The 17,028-nt window shown below is 27.8% G+C and overlaps 3 protein-coding genes across 3 annotated transcripts; all 3 read right to left on the reverse strand.

Moving 5' to 3' along the window:
• LOC106775458 (basic form of pathogenesis-related protein 1) lies at positions 1 to 506 on the reverse strand. The gene has a single exon (XM_014662582.2). It carries the CDS (start codon positions 470 to 472, stop codon positions 167 to 169), a length of 306 nt encoding a protein of 101 aa, XP_014518068.1. The 5' UTR covers positions 473 to 506; the 3' UTR covers positions 1 to 166.
• Positions 507 to 8,034: 7,528 nt separating this feature from the next.
• On the reverse strand, positions 8,035 to 8,714 carry LOC106775457 (basic form of pathogenesis-related protein 1). Its single transcript, XM_014662581.2, has one exon. The coding sequence runs from the start codon at positions 8,667 to 8,669 to the stop codon at positions 8,190 to 8,192; it is 480 nt and encodes a 159-aa protein (XP_014518067.1). The 5' UTR covers positions 8,670 to 8,714; the 3' UTR covers positions 8,035 to 8,189.
• Positions 8,715 to 11,503: 2,789 nt separating this feature from the next.
• LOC106775927 (uncharacterized protein At3g49720) lies at positions 11,504 to 16,733 on the reverse strand. The gene is made up of 7 exons (XM_014663180.2): positions 16,579 to 16,733; positions 15,642 to 15,788; positions 15,364 to 15,403; positions 14,475 to 14,516; positions 12,842 to 13,216; positions 12,527 to 12,579; positions 11,504 to 11,950 (listed from the first exon to the last, which is right to left on the reverse strand). Exons 2-7 carry the CDS (start codon positions 15,762 to 15,764, stop codon positions 11,798 to 11,800), a joined length of 786 nt encoding a protein of 261 aa, XP_014518666.1. The 5' UTR covers positions 15,765 to 15,788; positions 16,579 to 16,733; the 3' UTR covers positions 11,504 to 11,797.
• Positions 16,734 to 17,028: the final 295 nt, after the last annotated feature.

Genomic DNA, 17,028 nt, shown 5'->3' on the forward strand with positions numbered 1-17,028 from the left:
TACGAGAAACAACATTTTATTATAATTTCAACACAAGTTACTACATGAATTTACTAAGGTGGAGACCTAAATTCATGCAGGATGCAGTACTTGCATTTTATAGTGATTTATTGGAAATATAGAAGCAGTGGAAAGTGATAGCTGGTACATTTAGAGAAGTAAATGATTAATAGGGTCTTTGACCAACATAGTTGCCAGGGGGATCATAGTTGCAACCGATGAAAGTGCCTCCATAGATGCCACCACCGTCTGAATGAACCAGTTGACAATCTTTACGTTTATTAGCATACTTTTGCGCAAAAGCAGCAACTGTATCATTCCAAACTATATTTTTCAAACCAACATTTGATCGTGCAGGGTTGTGTCCATTCAGATAGTCTCTCTGTGAATCTTGAGCGTTGGCAAGATCACTCATCATTGCCAGCCCCAACACACTCACTACACAAAACCAAACCTTAATGCACAACCCCATTTTTGTTTGGTTATAGTATTAATTTCTTCACAGCTTTGCAGAAATTAATATTGAAAGGGAAGTGTTTGATGAATAAGATTGAGGCTGTTGTGAGGTATTTATAGGGTTTAAAGGATTTAGTTCATATCGTAACCATTTATCGAAACTTCAACTTTATTACAAACACATCTTCACTTCATAATCAATTTCAGTACTCAAATATTATAACATTTTTTTATGTTAACGTAAAATATAAAATTTAAAAATTTAAGACTCACATTAAATCTTTATTTAATAAATTATTAAATATTTACATTAATTATATTTATTACTTAATTGTAAAAGAAAATTTCATATCAATAACTTGTGTTCTTGTGGGCCTAGACACGCGTAATACTAGTCACATGAAACACGCCTTAGTCTCTAGCTCCCCCACAATCTCAGATGTATCAAGCTTTCTTACAGAATCATCTAGAACCGCTAATTGAAACCTAAAGTCAACTAAGTTGAATGTAATTAAATTTAATAAACAAAATTATATTTTACAGAGAAATAAATATTTATTGTTAATGAATTTTTAATTATAATTAAAAACAATAGAATAGTCAAACGTAAATAGAGTTTAATTACTCGAATAGAAAATTGAGTTTATAATATCATATTTTAAAAGTACCGAATAAAATTATATATTTTTAATAAAAAATATTTTTTTATTCTTATAAATCAAGATATTATTTAAAACTCAGTCTTATTTTTTATGTCACATTAGTATATTAAAACGGAAAAGGTCGTATGATCTATTATATGACTCATACAATGCATCTAGATATTCTTAGAATTATATATTTTTATATATGATCACACCACGCATGTGGATATTTTTAGAGTTGTAAATTTTTATATATAATGATAATTAATATTTTTAGCAATATACTAAATCGTTTTAAATAATATAGTGAAATAAGTTTAAAGTAACGTTTTCTTAAGGAAATTGACTTATGTTATCTAACACTAATTATTTATCAAAATCAATTTAATAACGATAAAAATTTGATTCAAATAAATTAAAAGTAATGAAATAAACAAAATATTAAAATTTGAATGTAAAAGTTGAAAGAAAGCATAGTTGGAATTGAGTTCATGACTAACATTACAGTAATTTTTTTGAACAATATAATTTGCATTCAAACATTAACATCACGGTATATTGGTTTAATCCCTTCAAACAAGTTCTAAAGATATATGTTCAATCATTAATTCCTTAAGTAATTAAACATAATCCTTGCATTAAAATTTGATGTTTATAAATGACTAGAAGAATTGAAACTATTCCTAGCATTGTTCTTTTTGGTTGCTTTTCTTATGTTCATAATCAAATTTACTTCCCAATACAATTTGAATATATAAAATACACCATACTTCCGTATAATGACAATTAAAACAAGAAAAGCATATGAACACAATTATATTGAACAGGAAGATTACATTAAATGTCAATCATTACATTCAATTCCAACAAAAGAAAGATTTAGTTACTCTTAGCAATCTAGGACGTACGCAGTTTTGCAATCCCTTGCATACAATGTTGTTTGGATGCCTTGAAGTAGTTTCCTTAGCGTTTCCTGATCTCTCTAATGTTTTTTGTGCTTTGATATATATGTCAAAAGATAGTTTCTCTCTTTCTGTCACGACTTTTAAACCAACATTATTTAATTAATTCATTCAGCGCGCAAGTGTGTATGTAGCGAATTTCTCAACTGCTATTCTTCAACTGATGTCATTCGCTCAATGCATATATAGTGTTGGTGTGCTATGCGTAAAGTCTTCCTTTTGGTTATGCGAATGATGTCTTGCACTTAGTGAAAATTGACTGGCACCAGTTCAAATAATGTAAATTTTCCCGTACAATGTTTACACAAGTTTCTACTACAAATTTTCAATGAGAAACAACATGTAATTACAAGACTAAGCTCATTTTTTAAGTGTAAAAATAACTAATTTTCACACTTATTAGTGAATATATATATTTGCATGAATGGTAATGGATTGAGTTACATATGGATAATGTTTAACTGTTATTTGATTTGTAAAAAACATAATTTATTTGTTATTGACTTGTTAGATTAGGTATTAGTTTAAATAATACTTACAAATATTTTAAAATTTATGAATATATATAAATATTTGGAAAAAATATTTTATAAATTTTTAAAATAAAATGTAAATAAAATTATAAAAAATATAAAATATAAATTAATACTAATTTTTTATAATAATAAATACTCACATATATAAGTAATATGATATTTATTACTAATGTAAACATTAAATACTTTCAGATATCAAATATCTATTGGATACCTCGTCACGAGTATTTAATTCATCATTTTATAACAATAAAATCACGATATAAATAATCTTTTATTAATATATATGTCAATACCTATAATTAATTGTTAATTATAAATAAAAACATTTAATTATACATATGCGCATGTGTTCGGGTTAATATATTTGTAAAGTGACTTTAATAAAATCTTATTCTTGCTTGCGTCAATATCATTAAGTTCATTTTGAAGGTTTATGAACATAAAAAAATAAAAATAAATTGTGTTTTATATAAATATTGAATTTTAATTAGTTTTATTACTTTTCAATAACAATGAAAGTGTCTTCCTAACGGAATAAAAAAAGTTTAACGAAATTAAGTAATTACTAAGCATATTTTTTATACTGACCATTTAATGTCTAAACTCTATTAATAATAGACGTTGTTAACAGAATGAAAATTTATATAAATGATAGTGATGTTATACTTTATAGTCTTAATATGTAATAGATATGAAATGCATGGTTGGTTGCAACAACTATAATGGAGGAAGTCAGTATGGTCTTTCGCCAATATAGTTGCCAGGAGGAGAATAGTTGCAAGTGATTAATACAAATTTCAAAATCAACATGTGTGAATCACTAAAATAGTAAATAACTACCTTTTGTTTTTAATTATTTTTTTAAAGGATTGAATTCATCATAAACTTTATTACAAAGACACCTTCATTTCATAGTCAAGTTTAACTCAATTTCAATCCTCAGGTATTATAAGATTTTTTTTTTTAAATATATGACATAACATTTAGAAATAAGATTTACATTAAATATTCAATTATAAAAATAAAAATAGCTATCTTAAGTACATGTATATTTATGTGAATGACTAAATAAAACATTAATTAAAATATGAATTTTGTAAAATCCACTACAACAATTGTTTATACTTAACAAATGATTAAATATTCACATTAATTATATTTATTACTTAATTATAAAGGGACATTTCACATTAATAACTTGGTATTTTTGTAAATATATCCATACATATTTTTATTTAATATTATTTATTGCATTTATTAAATATACAACATTTATAGAATGCGATCTAAATTTTTAATATGTTTTTGAAGGATACTTGAACCTTACTTGAAACCTAAACTTCACAATATCTGATAAACTCTAATGACATTTAACAAAAAAATCAAATACTTTATATTAATACTTATTACATTGATATTTATGCAGTCCTTATAATATGTTTTTTTAAAATATGTGTAAATAAGAAATTTGTATTTAATACTGATTGTAGTATTTATAAAATACAATGCACTCATTGAATGGTTGTATATCTTCTTCCATTAACTTTCTGAATATTAAATATAAAATTAAATTTTTGATAGAAACATTGATCTTCAAAATAGATCATATCAATAGAATAGTTGATTTAATCACGTTAGAAAAAAAAAAGTTTTTACATTATAAATATATTTTTAAAAATCATTGATTTTATGATTACAAACAAATAAATACTTATTTTGAACTATTTAAAATCAACTATATTAAATCACAGGTCACATGCAACTAAAAATATTTGTTAATCTAAAAAAGATAAAAAAGTAAACTTATTTTGTTTTTTACTCTAATAAAATGTTTGAATAGAATTTTATTAAATTAATCAAATGTTTTTTATCTTCAAAATGATGAAAAGAGGGGTTAAAATTTTATAAAAAAGTAGATGAATATTAGAAAAGAGTTCTGGAGATATTATGATTTTTTATAAAATGAACTTTATCAATAAAAATTTTAATTACATGCATTCACCTTTTATTAATAAAATAATTAATTTATCTTTAAAATCAATATTACTTCTAGATTATTTTTTTGGTCCTTATACAATTAATAATAATAATAATAATAATAAAAGCATTTCATCACAATTAAAATTCAATGAATAATTCAATTAAAAGTAAAAAAACATTTGTGTAAAATGATCTATGTTGAATTATCTTTTTACTTTATTCCCTTTACTCATAAGGGGATAAGAGGATTGTTCTTCCTCAAATCTATCTTCTTAAGCAAGTGCGCAAAGTATCTTATTACGTCGATTACAATACTACATCCATGGAAACAAAAACGATAAATATAAAAAAAAAAAAATTGATATTTAAGTTACTAGAAAATAAATAAGATATAAATATGTGACCTTATATCGCATCACAATGGCAATTATATAATGTTTTAAAGTATTTATTGGTTCTATATACCACATCACTTTTAACACCTTTTTTTAATTTTTACTTCAATGCAAAGCTTTAGTAAGATACACACTAAATTATATATTTTTAATACAAAAGAAAAACAATATTTTATTTTTATAATTCAGGGTATTATTTAAAACTTGAGTTTTTTTTTTTTTTTAATGTCATATTAGTATACTATAACGGGAAGATCTTATGATCATTATATGAATTATGCATGTGGATATTCTTAGGATTATAAGTTTCTATACTATTCTTAATAAGCTTATAGGATTTTAATATTTTAAGAAATTAAATTGAATTTTATTAGTATTCATCAATATCATCTTATAACATCATATATGATTAAGAAAATAATAAATATTTTAAGTTATTCTTTTAAGAAAAAGTTTAAAATAAACATCTTAGACTTCCCCGCAAGCTTTGGTTGCTTCCTTAAAAAGCAGTTTGAAAATTCCCCTTGTGTTTATTTTCTTTTATCGTCTTTGTTTATGCTTTTTGGTAGTCTTGCACCACCACAAATTAAGCAGTAAATTCTGCTGATTAACCTCACTGGGCCCCACCATTCTTTTGCGGTTCCATTTAGTTTTGGAATTTTTATTAATCCATTCAGAAAAATTAATAATATATACTCTAGTTAGAAGCGTCATTATAAGTTGATTTAGTTTCATCACCTAGTGTAAAAACAATATTTTAGAATTTTAAATTTTAATTAAAGTTTTCAAATATCTTTGTTTAATACCACAGATATTAAAAGGTATGTTAGTCCATACAAATCAAGACATCAATCACTAGTATGTACTGATTTAGAAAAACTGACTTTATGATAGGGTGTTTCTCCTTCAATCTTCTGACACACACAATGTGACACTCGGGGCATTGACGAGGGTGGGGAGTGATTGCCGGTGCAAGAGGCATGGTGCAGGGGGCACGGACAAGGAGCGGCTCCTGACGGACTTCCAGTGAAAGGGATACATAGACGATTCGAACATACACCGGAATGAGAGGGATCTAGAGACTGTATAGGTATGAGACTGTACGGTTGAAGAATAACTTAAAGGAATTGATTTGACTACTCATATCAACAAATACATTTGCTTTTCGGTAGCCTAACTCATAATAACTCCATAGTTAAGCTAATGTTTTAATTAAACATATACCATATAAACATTTTTTAGCAAATATGTATTATTAAGACAATATGAAGCATTTATTTCACAATAAACTTAAAATTGATTGTTTACGAAAGCCGGCTTTTGAGTTTGGATACTAAAGACTAACATATGTGACTAATGTTTAAAAAATAGAATGTTGAAAAAAATATGTGGTATTGAAAAGTTGTAGTATGGTAAACTGAATGATAGGGTTGGTTTGTGAGGCGTCCGTAAAGAAAATGAAATGGAATATGTGTTTGCTTCACACAAAAGTGATCCGTGAACAAATTTTGGCATCACTCTAACTTTCTTATATAAAACGTCGGTATCCATAAAATATAAATAAAACATTCCATTAAATAAATCAATCATATAATGAGATGTGTTTCGATTTCAAATTTATGAAATAACATCATTTAGAATTAATCAATGTATATATATATATATATATATATATATATATATATATATATATNTATATATATATATATATATATATATATATATATATATATATATATATATAAAGTATTGTCTATTTTAAAATATATAATTTCAAAAACGTTTTAGAAAATAAAAATAATAATTAAATTATCATTAAGACTCTATCTATTAAGCATGGTAGAAAATTGATGTTTCAGAAGATAAAATAAAAAAGAAGTAATAATAATAAAAAGAAGTAGGAATAATTTGAAAGTTGCAATAATAATAAAACCATTATTTTACAAGTCAATCATGTTAATAAATACTGGTAAAACAAAATTAATACAACCATTCAATGTTTTATTGTGAATATTATCTTTACATTAATATTTTTCCATCATCTTCATCCTATGACATTCATTACATTATTTTGTCTTGTTTTATTTATTGCTCTATATTTTTAAGTTTCGTTTAAGGTTATTTTTGAAAAAAAAAACAAATATTAATAAAAAAATATTAACAAAAATATTAGTAAACAAATATAATTTTAGAATTTTCATTACACCATGATAAATAAAAATAATAAGTTATATGTAATATTATTCTCATTTTAAAAAAATAATTACATAAGAAAATATCTTCAGAAATTCCACAATCAAATATTTATTTTAAGATAGAATGGTGAACCACGACTTAATTAATTCTAATTTCTTTTTAAAAGAGCATTCAAAATTTTCATTTTATAATATCTTAATTTGATTTAGTTTTTTATTAATATTTTATTTGATTGTTAATATAAATATATGTTTCTAAAGTTTAAAAAATATCATTACTTTAAATTTTTTATATCATATTATTATATGGCAGTAGAAAAGTCTTGTAAATCTTATAACCCCCACTGCATACCTTTGAAAAAACCATCTTACATGAGCATTTTGGACCCGCAAAAGACAACTAAATAAAAAGTTGGTGAGTAATTTTGAATATTTTCTTACTTTCAACGGTCTGATGTCTTTTCTGCCATTGTCATTTATTTCCGGCATGTATAGTTAACAACAGTTACAAAATTACAAAATTGATATATAACTGTCCAAAACAGATGCTGCCATTAATGATTAATGTTTAATACTGTCAATTTTTTTCACATGAGTTGCATCAGTTGACATGACAACATACTTTTAAGAATATTTTTATTATTAAAAAATTAATTTTTATATTTGTAAAAAGAGAAAAATTAAAAATAAGATAATTTTGTTAAGTGGAAACCATATTTTAATCATGCATCAAATTTGTGCCACTTGAATGCAAGTGATTGTTTCTCTGATAAATGCTCCTTGCATCATACCCCATGAATCAAATATTTGAAAAGCAATGTCATCAACCTACTTTAAAGCAACAAAAACAAGCAAATAACAAGTATAACAGCAAATATAAAAAACTAATTAATTACGGTTGTACTTGTACTGATAAATGTCTTCATATATTTGAATATTACACATGGTGATTTCCAAACAAAGACATAAAAACAGGACACTCTACGAGGTAGCACATATTGATAAGAAAGAGAATCAATCAATAAGGTCGTTCTCCTTCATAGTTTCCTGGTGGAGAATAGCTGCAGATGACAAACATCCAACCATTGTTACACTTAGCTCTTGCACACCCGAGATGAATAGAATTGCGCCACACAATCTGAGTATAATGCCCACACTCATCGTGAACACAACGATTGGAACCGTAGTCATAGTCAGGCTTCTCAGTGAGCCAGAATTTCACAGCATCCGAACCCTTCATTTCGCGGTACCCTTCTGCAAGATTCTCGCCATAGGGTCCCATAGAGTGCTCAAGGTTGCAGTCAGGGATCCTCTCATTCGCATACCTTTGAGCATAGGCTCGAAGGGTGTGGTTCCACGACAGTGGACCAACGCCAACCTCCGCTCGAGCCTGGTTGTGCACCTCAAGATAGTCTTGAGGAGTGTTCTGAGCCAGGGTCAGTCTTGTTGCACATAGCAAAAGAACAATCGCTACGATCACATGCCATGGGGACATCATTATTGTTTCTCTCTCTTCTTTTGTTCTTTGTTTTGGAGAATGAATGTGACTGACGGAGGTGTTGTTTAAAGTAGCTATTTATAGTAGAGTGGAGCACTTCAGGCCACACAAACCAAAACAAAATAATGTTTTTTAATAATTAACCCGATTAAACTAACTCGAGTTAAATACTTACTCAGATAATAAAAAACAGTTTCAATAAATTTTTCTCATTTACGATATAGAGTTAATAAATTTTCCCCACTTACTATATAGAGTTAAAAAGAGAACAAATGATATTTTAATACAAACAATTATTTTATATTTATGTGATATCTTTTCTTCTTATTTTTTTTAAATAAAATACAAAAATTTATTTTTTTTAAGATATTTTATTTTTTTAAAACGAATGTGAAGTGTTTCATCTTATTATTACGATCATAAAAAAAACCACATTTATTCACAGTATTATTATATCACTGTACAACATTTTTATTTAAGAATGAAAATATGGGTGGAAATATCTTAAAATATTTATCACTCTAAAAATATTATACAAGTTTATATAAAATAAAGTAAATATCAGTACAAATCAAAATTATATGGGTATGTATGAATATATGAGTATTAATTGATTAAGTAATGTTAGAATAACATACATACTTCTAGATTTATTTGATATACAATATCTATTTGACATACAGTATAAAAATAAAATATCATAAAAAATAAATTTTTATATTTAAAAATAAAAAATAAAAAGAAGTATTAAATAAATGTTAAAATTTATGTATATCAAAATATATATTTTTAATTGATCTTTTCTAATTTATGATAAAAATAATAAAAGAAATTAGCTGAAAAAGTAAAAAGGGAAAACCTGAAAAGATAAACACCGAATATAAACAAAACGCGCGTGTGATTCTGTATGGCTTATGTAAAAAAGTAAAGTATGAAAGTAAAAAGATTAGTATTCTTTATTGTCACTAACATTATATATACCATACTTATCACTTTTGCCTGGATTCCACTGTGTCTGTCATTTCTTTACTGATTATTTAGATTACATATATTTACTCTATTGTCTAATTATAAAGTCCTATTTGGGGGAAAAGCAATATGTTAAATTACAATTCTAATAATTACTGTTATGATCTTTTTACTTTCACTATAATATTCTTAAATAAATATATATATATATATATATATATATATATATAAAAGAATTATTTAAAAAGGTTCTTTATGTAGCAGAATGTTTTATTGGTTTTTGCTTTGACGTATACCTAATTGTTTCTTTTTTAAAATGTTTGATTGAGCTATAACTATTTATTTCGAAATATAAAGTTACAAAAATTTTATTAAAAAAAGTTATAAATTTAATACACAGGGAACATAAACTAAGTTTATAGTTATGATTCCCAAAAATTATTATTTTCAGTATAATTTTTTTCAGCTGGGTAGCTAAAACCTCACCAGTACAATTTTTTTTTTTTAATAAATAGAATAGAATGATTTCAGGAAATGAAAAGTAAGTATATTTCCTTAATTAATTTTAAATATATTGCTAAATTTAAAAATATTTTTATTTAATCTGTTCTCTTGTCTTTGTTATAACATGAGTGCCGCACGAATACAATTTTACAGAAAATAAGAATCGAAATGAATGCTTTATGTGATCTTAATTGTTTGAAAATGTTGTAAGCAAACATGATCGTTTTCCATTATGTGTATAGCATAGAACTCAATAAATTTAATCAGATTAAAAAAAAGAGAAACTTGTTGCGTGACTACATTTTGAATTTCTTAACAATGATATTATATTTTTTGCTTATTTATTGAAGCAATCGTTTAACAGTAAAGTGATGCATGTGAGCAAACTATTATTGAAAAATATGGGTGAAAAAACATCACAATCAGTGACGATATCACTAAATATATCTGTATTTACAAAATAATATTTTGATACATAAATATTTTACGTTTATTTAATATTATTTTTTATTTTATGTTTTATTTTTAAAAAATATAAAAAATTATTTTTTTGTAATTATTTTATTATCATAATATGTTAAATGAATTTAAACGTGTGTTACTTTATATCTTTCTTTCATAATTGATAAGTTCACATGTTAGGAATCTCGCAGTGATATGAGGAGAGGACCCAACCCAACACCATAAATTTCGGAACTCTTACAGCATCAAAATTTGGTGTGAAATGTCACATGTGCACTGAACTTTCTTCTTCTCTGTTTGCTTTTCGACTATACTTTATCTTTGAGGTTATATTATATTAACATGTTGTATTGTATCAATCTTCATTCTCGATACGACACACCAGAATGCAATGAAGCTGAAATACAAATAGTTATCAATTAAGCTTTAAATATCTCATAAAAATTTCAATATATTTAGTGCATATAATATCATATAAATTTTTATGATATTATCTTCAAGATTTGTTGAATATCATATAACTTTTTTTAAGGCGATGATTAATTTGGATATCATTTAAGGTAAGAGAAATTAAGATAAAGTTCACATACACAATGTATTAAGAACTAAAATATTTTATTTACATGGAGTTGTTTCTCCTTTTCTCGACTATTTTAAAATTATATATATTAATATATACAGATAATAAAAAAATCAACATTACTATTTTAATCATATATAAATTTTGTGATCTATAAACTACAAAGTTGGTCGTAAACCTTCGGTGACAACAAATTCTGCATAAAAAAACTTAGATACAGAGAAATTTTGCTGAAAAGAGAAACAAATATGGTTATCCCGTCACATATTATAGAAGAATAAAATAATAAAACTTTTGGTAATAAAGAAAACTATCTGTGTTAGCCATAAATGCGTCAAATCAGTGAGTTTCCTAAACAGTACGTACTTTACTGAAGAAACAAATATCATTTGTCAACAGAAAACATGTGGAACACTATGAAGACAAAAATAGTTTACAATGGGTTGGCAATAAAATACATAATAATTGAATCTAACATATGTGGTCACCATGGGACTATAATTTAACAGAATAATGTATGGAACTTTACCCTTCGGGTGCTAAAGATGGTCATCTCAAAAGCATAGCTTGTAAGCATTAATTAAGTGAAGTATAAAAATAAGAGAGTGAAGTTTCAAGGTAATGATTTGAGGTGAAAAACTTGGCATGCTGGTTTGTATGCCTTCTTCACTGAAGCCTGTTCAAACTTCTTTCCAGCAGTTTCATTTTCATCTAAACCAGTCTGAACAAAAAATCTTATCCACCAAGAGGAACTGCGCAATTTGGCCTTCATAACAACAACCAAAAGGGGAAAATCTGAATTAATAACAATGTTTTGGGTAATAATACCTAACACTAGTCAATAACTACCCTATTTACCGTGACATGTGCAATATGCTTAGTTCTTTGCCTATATTTTTAAAACTGTAGTACTGACCAATAATTTTTTTTCTAAGTTTTGCAAAAAACCAAAATTCAGAGAACTAGATTTATTCTGAATTTCAGAGACTAAAAACATAATTAAAACAAAAATATTAATTATTTTTAAGATTTCCTAATGCATTATGGCAATTTGTCATTCCCTGTCTACTCATCTCAGGTTCCTTTACTTCAATCTAGGACAACAATTTTCTATGTCCTCTCTGTACTTTCTTTTTTGTCCTCTACTAAAATCATCTTTGTAACCCTTTCCATCTGGTAATTTATACTAACTAACCAGCACCAATAGATTTCTCGTATGTAGTACGCAAAAAAAATGCAGAATGGGCAAGTTTGCAATCAAGTTGATGGTGAAGATCAGTCATTAGCCTAAATTCCTATCTTGTCAAGAAAGCATCAAGTTCAATAAAATAAAGTCACTTACTGGACGACCAAATTTGGCCACTTCACCCCTGGTTCTCTGCTGACCTGGATAACCTATACATGAAAATGAGATTCAGAAGAAAAAGATCAGAAGTGAATTGATACTCAATTTTCTATCACAGCCAACATGAGTTGTTTTCTTGTGAATGATGAAAGTAAAAGAGCATGATTTGAAGACAACAAAAAACTTGAAAGGTCATCAGTTTATCATGACTTGAATAGCTTAGGTTTTGACAAATATGACCCTTATCAGCCAAATAATATGCAGAAACAAATGCCTAAGAAAAATCCAGTTCTATATTAAGTTTCAATGTACCTGCAAAGATAACAACGCCATCAGCAGATACCCTTGCCAACTCAGGCAGGGTTTTATTCAGGTATTTTGGAGATAAGTAATCCAATGCATCTGACACAAGGACCAGAGAAAATGACTTTGCTCGATAAGGTAGAGGAAACTTTATATCAGCCACTCGCACAATGCCCTTGCGTACAAGACTTTTACACTTCGCACCAACATCATCTAACTCATAAGGTTCTATTCCCCAAGCTTCAGTATCCTCTTCTTCTAACAAACTAGATACCACAAGACAAGAGTCAGGGCCAACATGCAAAACCTTATGCATGCTGTCACCATACGCTTTCTTCAAAACGGGCAATGCCTGTAGAACTTCTGATGAGCATGATGCACCACCTGCATATGCACACCATAGGTTTTTGAATTGGAAAGAATTGCTCAAAATTTGAAATCTACAATTCTATATACTAAATGTCAATGAATGAGCACATACTTAAAGTACAAAAAGATGTTGATAATGTCTAACTTTCCCATTATGATACCGCCAGAATCATATAACTCCCAGTAAGAGAGTAAAACCAGCCATAAGATATAATAAAGTATCATCAACTAGTCAAGTCTTTATTTTCTCACACGTTTATGGCAATAATGTAAGAGTCTATTTGGTTTCTGCATTTTTTGTTCCCATTTTCGTTAAATATAGAAAATTTCAACAAAATTAGTTTAATTGAGTTTGAGAGAGAAAAAATATATGTTGAAAGTAATTTCTATCTTTTATTGGAAACGGGAAAAACAAAAATTCTTGCCACTTGCTCTTTGTTGGCTTTTCTCAATGCTGACAAGACTCGCATTTATATATTATCCACTTTTCTCTTTCTGATGATAGACACTACCTCAATCCAGTCAGCCAAACCACAAGGCCCATTTCTATGCTTGACCTTACTGGCAACGAACAACCACTGCAAAACTGCAAGGCCTTTAAAGTTCCAGTATTGATCTGATCAAAATAGTTCTTGGTAAAGCCCAAACAGTCGCAATTTCTTATGTTTGAGCATCAAGTTATTCCATTGGTATAGACAGATATTATAAACATGATTAATAAAACTATTCTAGTTGATAAGATTTGAAAACAGAAAATAGAAAACAATTATTAATTTCACCATATAGATTTTAGAACATGAAAATGGATACAAAGTTACGGAAGGGATAATTGAGGATGTTTCCGAAAAAACAGTACAAGTTATTAACAGATTGAATATCTGAAGGTAAACTATGATGCATAATCTGATAGTCCTATCTATAGTTCTATACTTGTATGTCAATAATGATACCAAAACAAACAACAACTTTCTAGTTTTAAACCAAACTATCCAACCTCAATCAAGAGCAAGCTATGGAATGAAACCACAAGGTCAAAAATAAAGATGTGCATGTTTTAGAGAGACATAAAAATGAATTGAAATAAATAAAAGGAGACACAAATGAATTGAAAAATATAAGGAAACACACAAAGGACTATTTAAATTAAAGGAAATGAATCATTTCAAACATTATTTACCTCAGTTTCATATAAACATGCTAAGCCGCCTTACATGGAAAAATCTATGTGAGTAGAACATTTTCAATCATAAAACAGGATAAAGTTAGTTTTTACCTTCAAGTTTACTAAAATCTTTAATATCACTACTAGTTCCACCTGCCGTGTGACCAAACAAACAAAAAACATCAGTATCAATAGAATTTTATACAAAGCGCAAAAGTTCATGAAACAGAATATATCTTCTTGTTAGTTTATTCAGTGATGTTAGCCACTTTTCTTTCTAATTTACAAAAAAAAAAAATCTAGCTAAAATTCATAATTGAGTTGACAAAATGATCAGTGAGAGGATGACTAGGATCCATGAGGATGGTATAATATGTGTGAATCAACATGCTGAACGAACTTGTATTTGTTTAGTTTACAATGAAGACTGAACCGACATTAAAGCTCTTCACTTCATTTTAAACGGTGAAAGAGGTATTAAATCAGTTCCCTTAATGAATTTGACTAATTCACCGAATCTGATGGATATCAAGAAATTAGCACACTTCAGAAGAAAATTTGTGTTCTCTTCTAAACTTGACTAGTGTGCCCTTTTACCTACCTCAAAATTATTTCCAAATATGACTGTTTACAAAGAAGTTTTCTTAATTTTTACTTTTAAAGCATGACCTCCACAAATCTCTTCATATTTTTCCTCTAGCTCTCTGCTACCGCTTGGGCAACTTATTACATTTATACTCCATGTTGTACATCAGTTGCAATGTTAGATCAACCGCTCCTTAACCACATTTTTCTTAATGACCAAAATGTCACGATCCAAACTTAACAAACCCAAGGAAGTTGTACAGTAATCAGGTCTAAATGACTGCATCCAAAATCAAAAGTTCACTCTGGTAGGTCGCTTGGCATTTGAAACACAACATTTGGAGGACGAAAGATTCAAAATCCTTTTATTATTTCTCCAGGCTTCAATTGACCAGATTGGTGACAGAGTACAAACCTGAACTGCTGTAAAAATAACCAATCAAGAAGATTGCACCCTGAAAATTTATAAATGTCAACTTATCAAATACAATGTGTTGACACCAAGCTGACGAATATAGTAAATTGAGAAAACTGTATATTGATGTAGGTACAGGGGAATAAGAAGTGGAAAATACCACAGAAGCAGGATCGGCATTGGGGCACTCATGGTATATCAAACAGAAAAATTGCAAATAAAATGAAATGAAATCAGACTATTTCCATATTAAGATACATATTTGAAAGAAAACATACCACAATCACAAGCCCAATAGATAAGAGGGGAGAGTTTTGAGATTTGGACTGGATAGATGCCACAAATGGTATACTTCCATCATCAGCTAACCGACGTGAAGGATTTCCTGGCCTCCTTGACATGATAACGGCAATGAGACTTCAGACCTGCCACAAGTTATGGAAACAAGCTCGGTTGTGTGTTTCAAATAAGTTGTAAGTATCTGCTACCTATGCTGCTTTCTCCAAGGGATAAACTTTTCTTGAAGCCAAGGCCACCCATTTAGCTTTAGTTGAGAAATAAATAATACAAAATGCATAACAAATGCTAAAAGGCTCCACATGGCATGGTCATTTATTAATACGATCAAGATGCAATACACTTGCAACAAGAATCTTGTGCATATCTCAACAGTTTTCCAATTAAACCAATGCAGTGACCATAAGAAAAAAAGTGTATTCTGCAGTGTCAAGTACCAAAGTTACACACAGAAAAATTCGCCTAACAATCCCATCAAACTCAGTACGGCAAAACTCCTTTCTTAAAGTTTCATATCACTTTCTAAACGTGGGAAGTTGATAGTTCTACTTAACAAACACATCAGTCATAACATAATTGATTCCAAAAAGCTCCAATACATTAAGAAAACTATGCTTCTAAGGACTGAATACACTAAGCTTAAGCTCAAATAGACAACACCCGTTTCAGAACATAAACAATGAAGCATCAACAAATAAAAGCAAATCGATCCAGTGGAACTAAACCCAAAAAAGGGGGTTAACTTAAAATGGAGTACAAGTACGAAACAGATCGAATTGAGTGAGTGATATAGCTGTGCAGGTAGTAAAGAAAGAACAATGATAAAGGCTAAGTTGATGATTAAAGGTGTGATCTTGTACCACATAGAGTGCATGAGAAGCAAAATGGGTAAAAGGGAAAATTAGGAAAAGGGCTTACCCAACAATAGTGATGAGAAATGAAAGAGGGTAGATCCCTTCAGTCACCACCCAGATCTGTGCAGTGTGCTCTTCCTCTGTGCTGTGACTGAAAGAGACTCACAACTCAAAGGCGGTGGATTCGGGTTCATGCATTAATATATTCTTTTTATTTGGATTAATTTTTTGCATTATTATTCATTATTTACTACTGTATTGATTTCCCTGTTCGGTTGGGTTAGTTATTTGTACACTCACTCACTAGTCAATCGACCTTCCCAAATTACTTCTTTTATATATATATATATTCTAAAATTTCGTTTGATATTTTTGAGTTATAGGAAAATGAAAAGAAAATTATAAAATCCAAAATAAAATTAATTTACGTATAAATTATTTTATAATTGTTTGCTACCGTTTAGTTTATCATAAGAAAATGTTCAATTACTGAAGTTTGAACTATTAAAGAGAG

Source organism: Vigna radiata, chromosome 10 (assembly GCF_000741045.1).
Source record: "Vigna radiata var. radiata cultivar VC1973A chromosome 10, Vradiata_ver6, whole genome shotgun sequence".
NCBI lineage: Eukaryota > Viridiplantae > Streptophyta > Magnoliopsida > Fabales > Fabaceae > Vigna > Vigna radiata.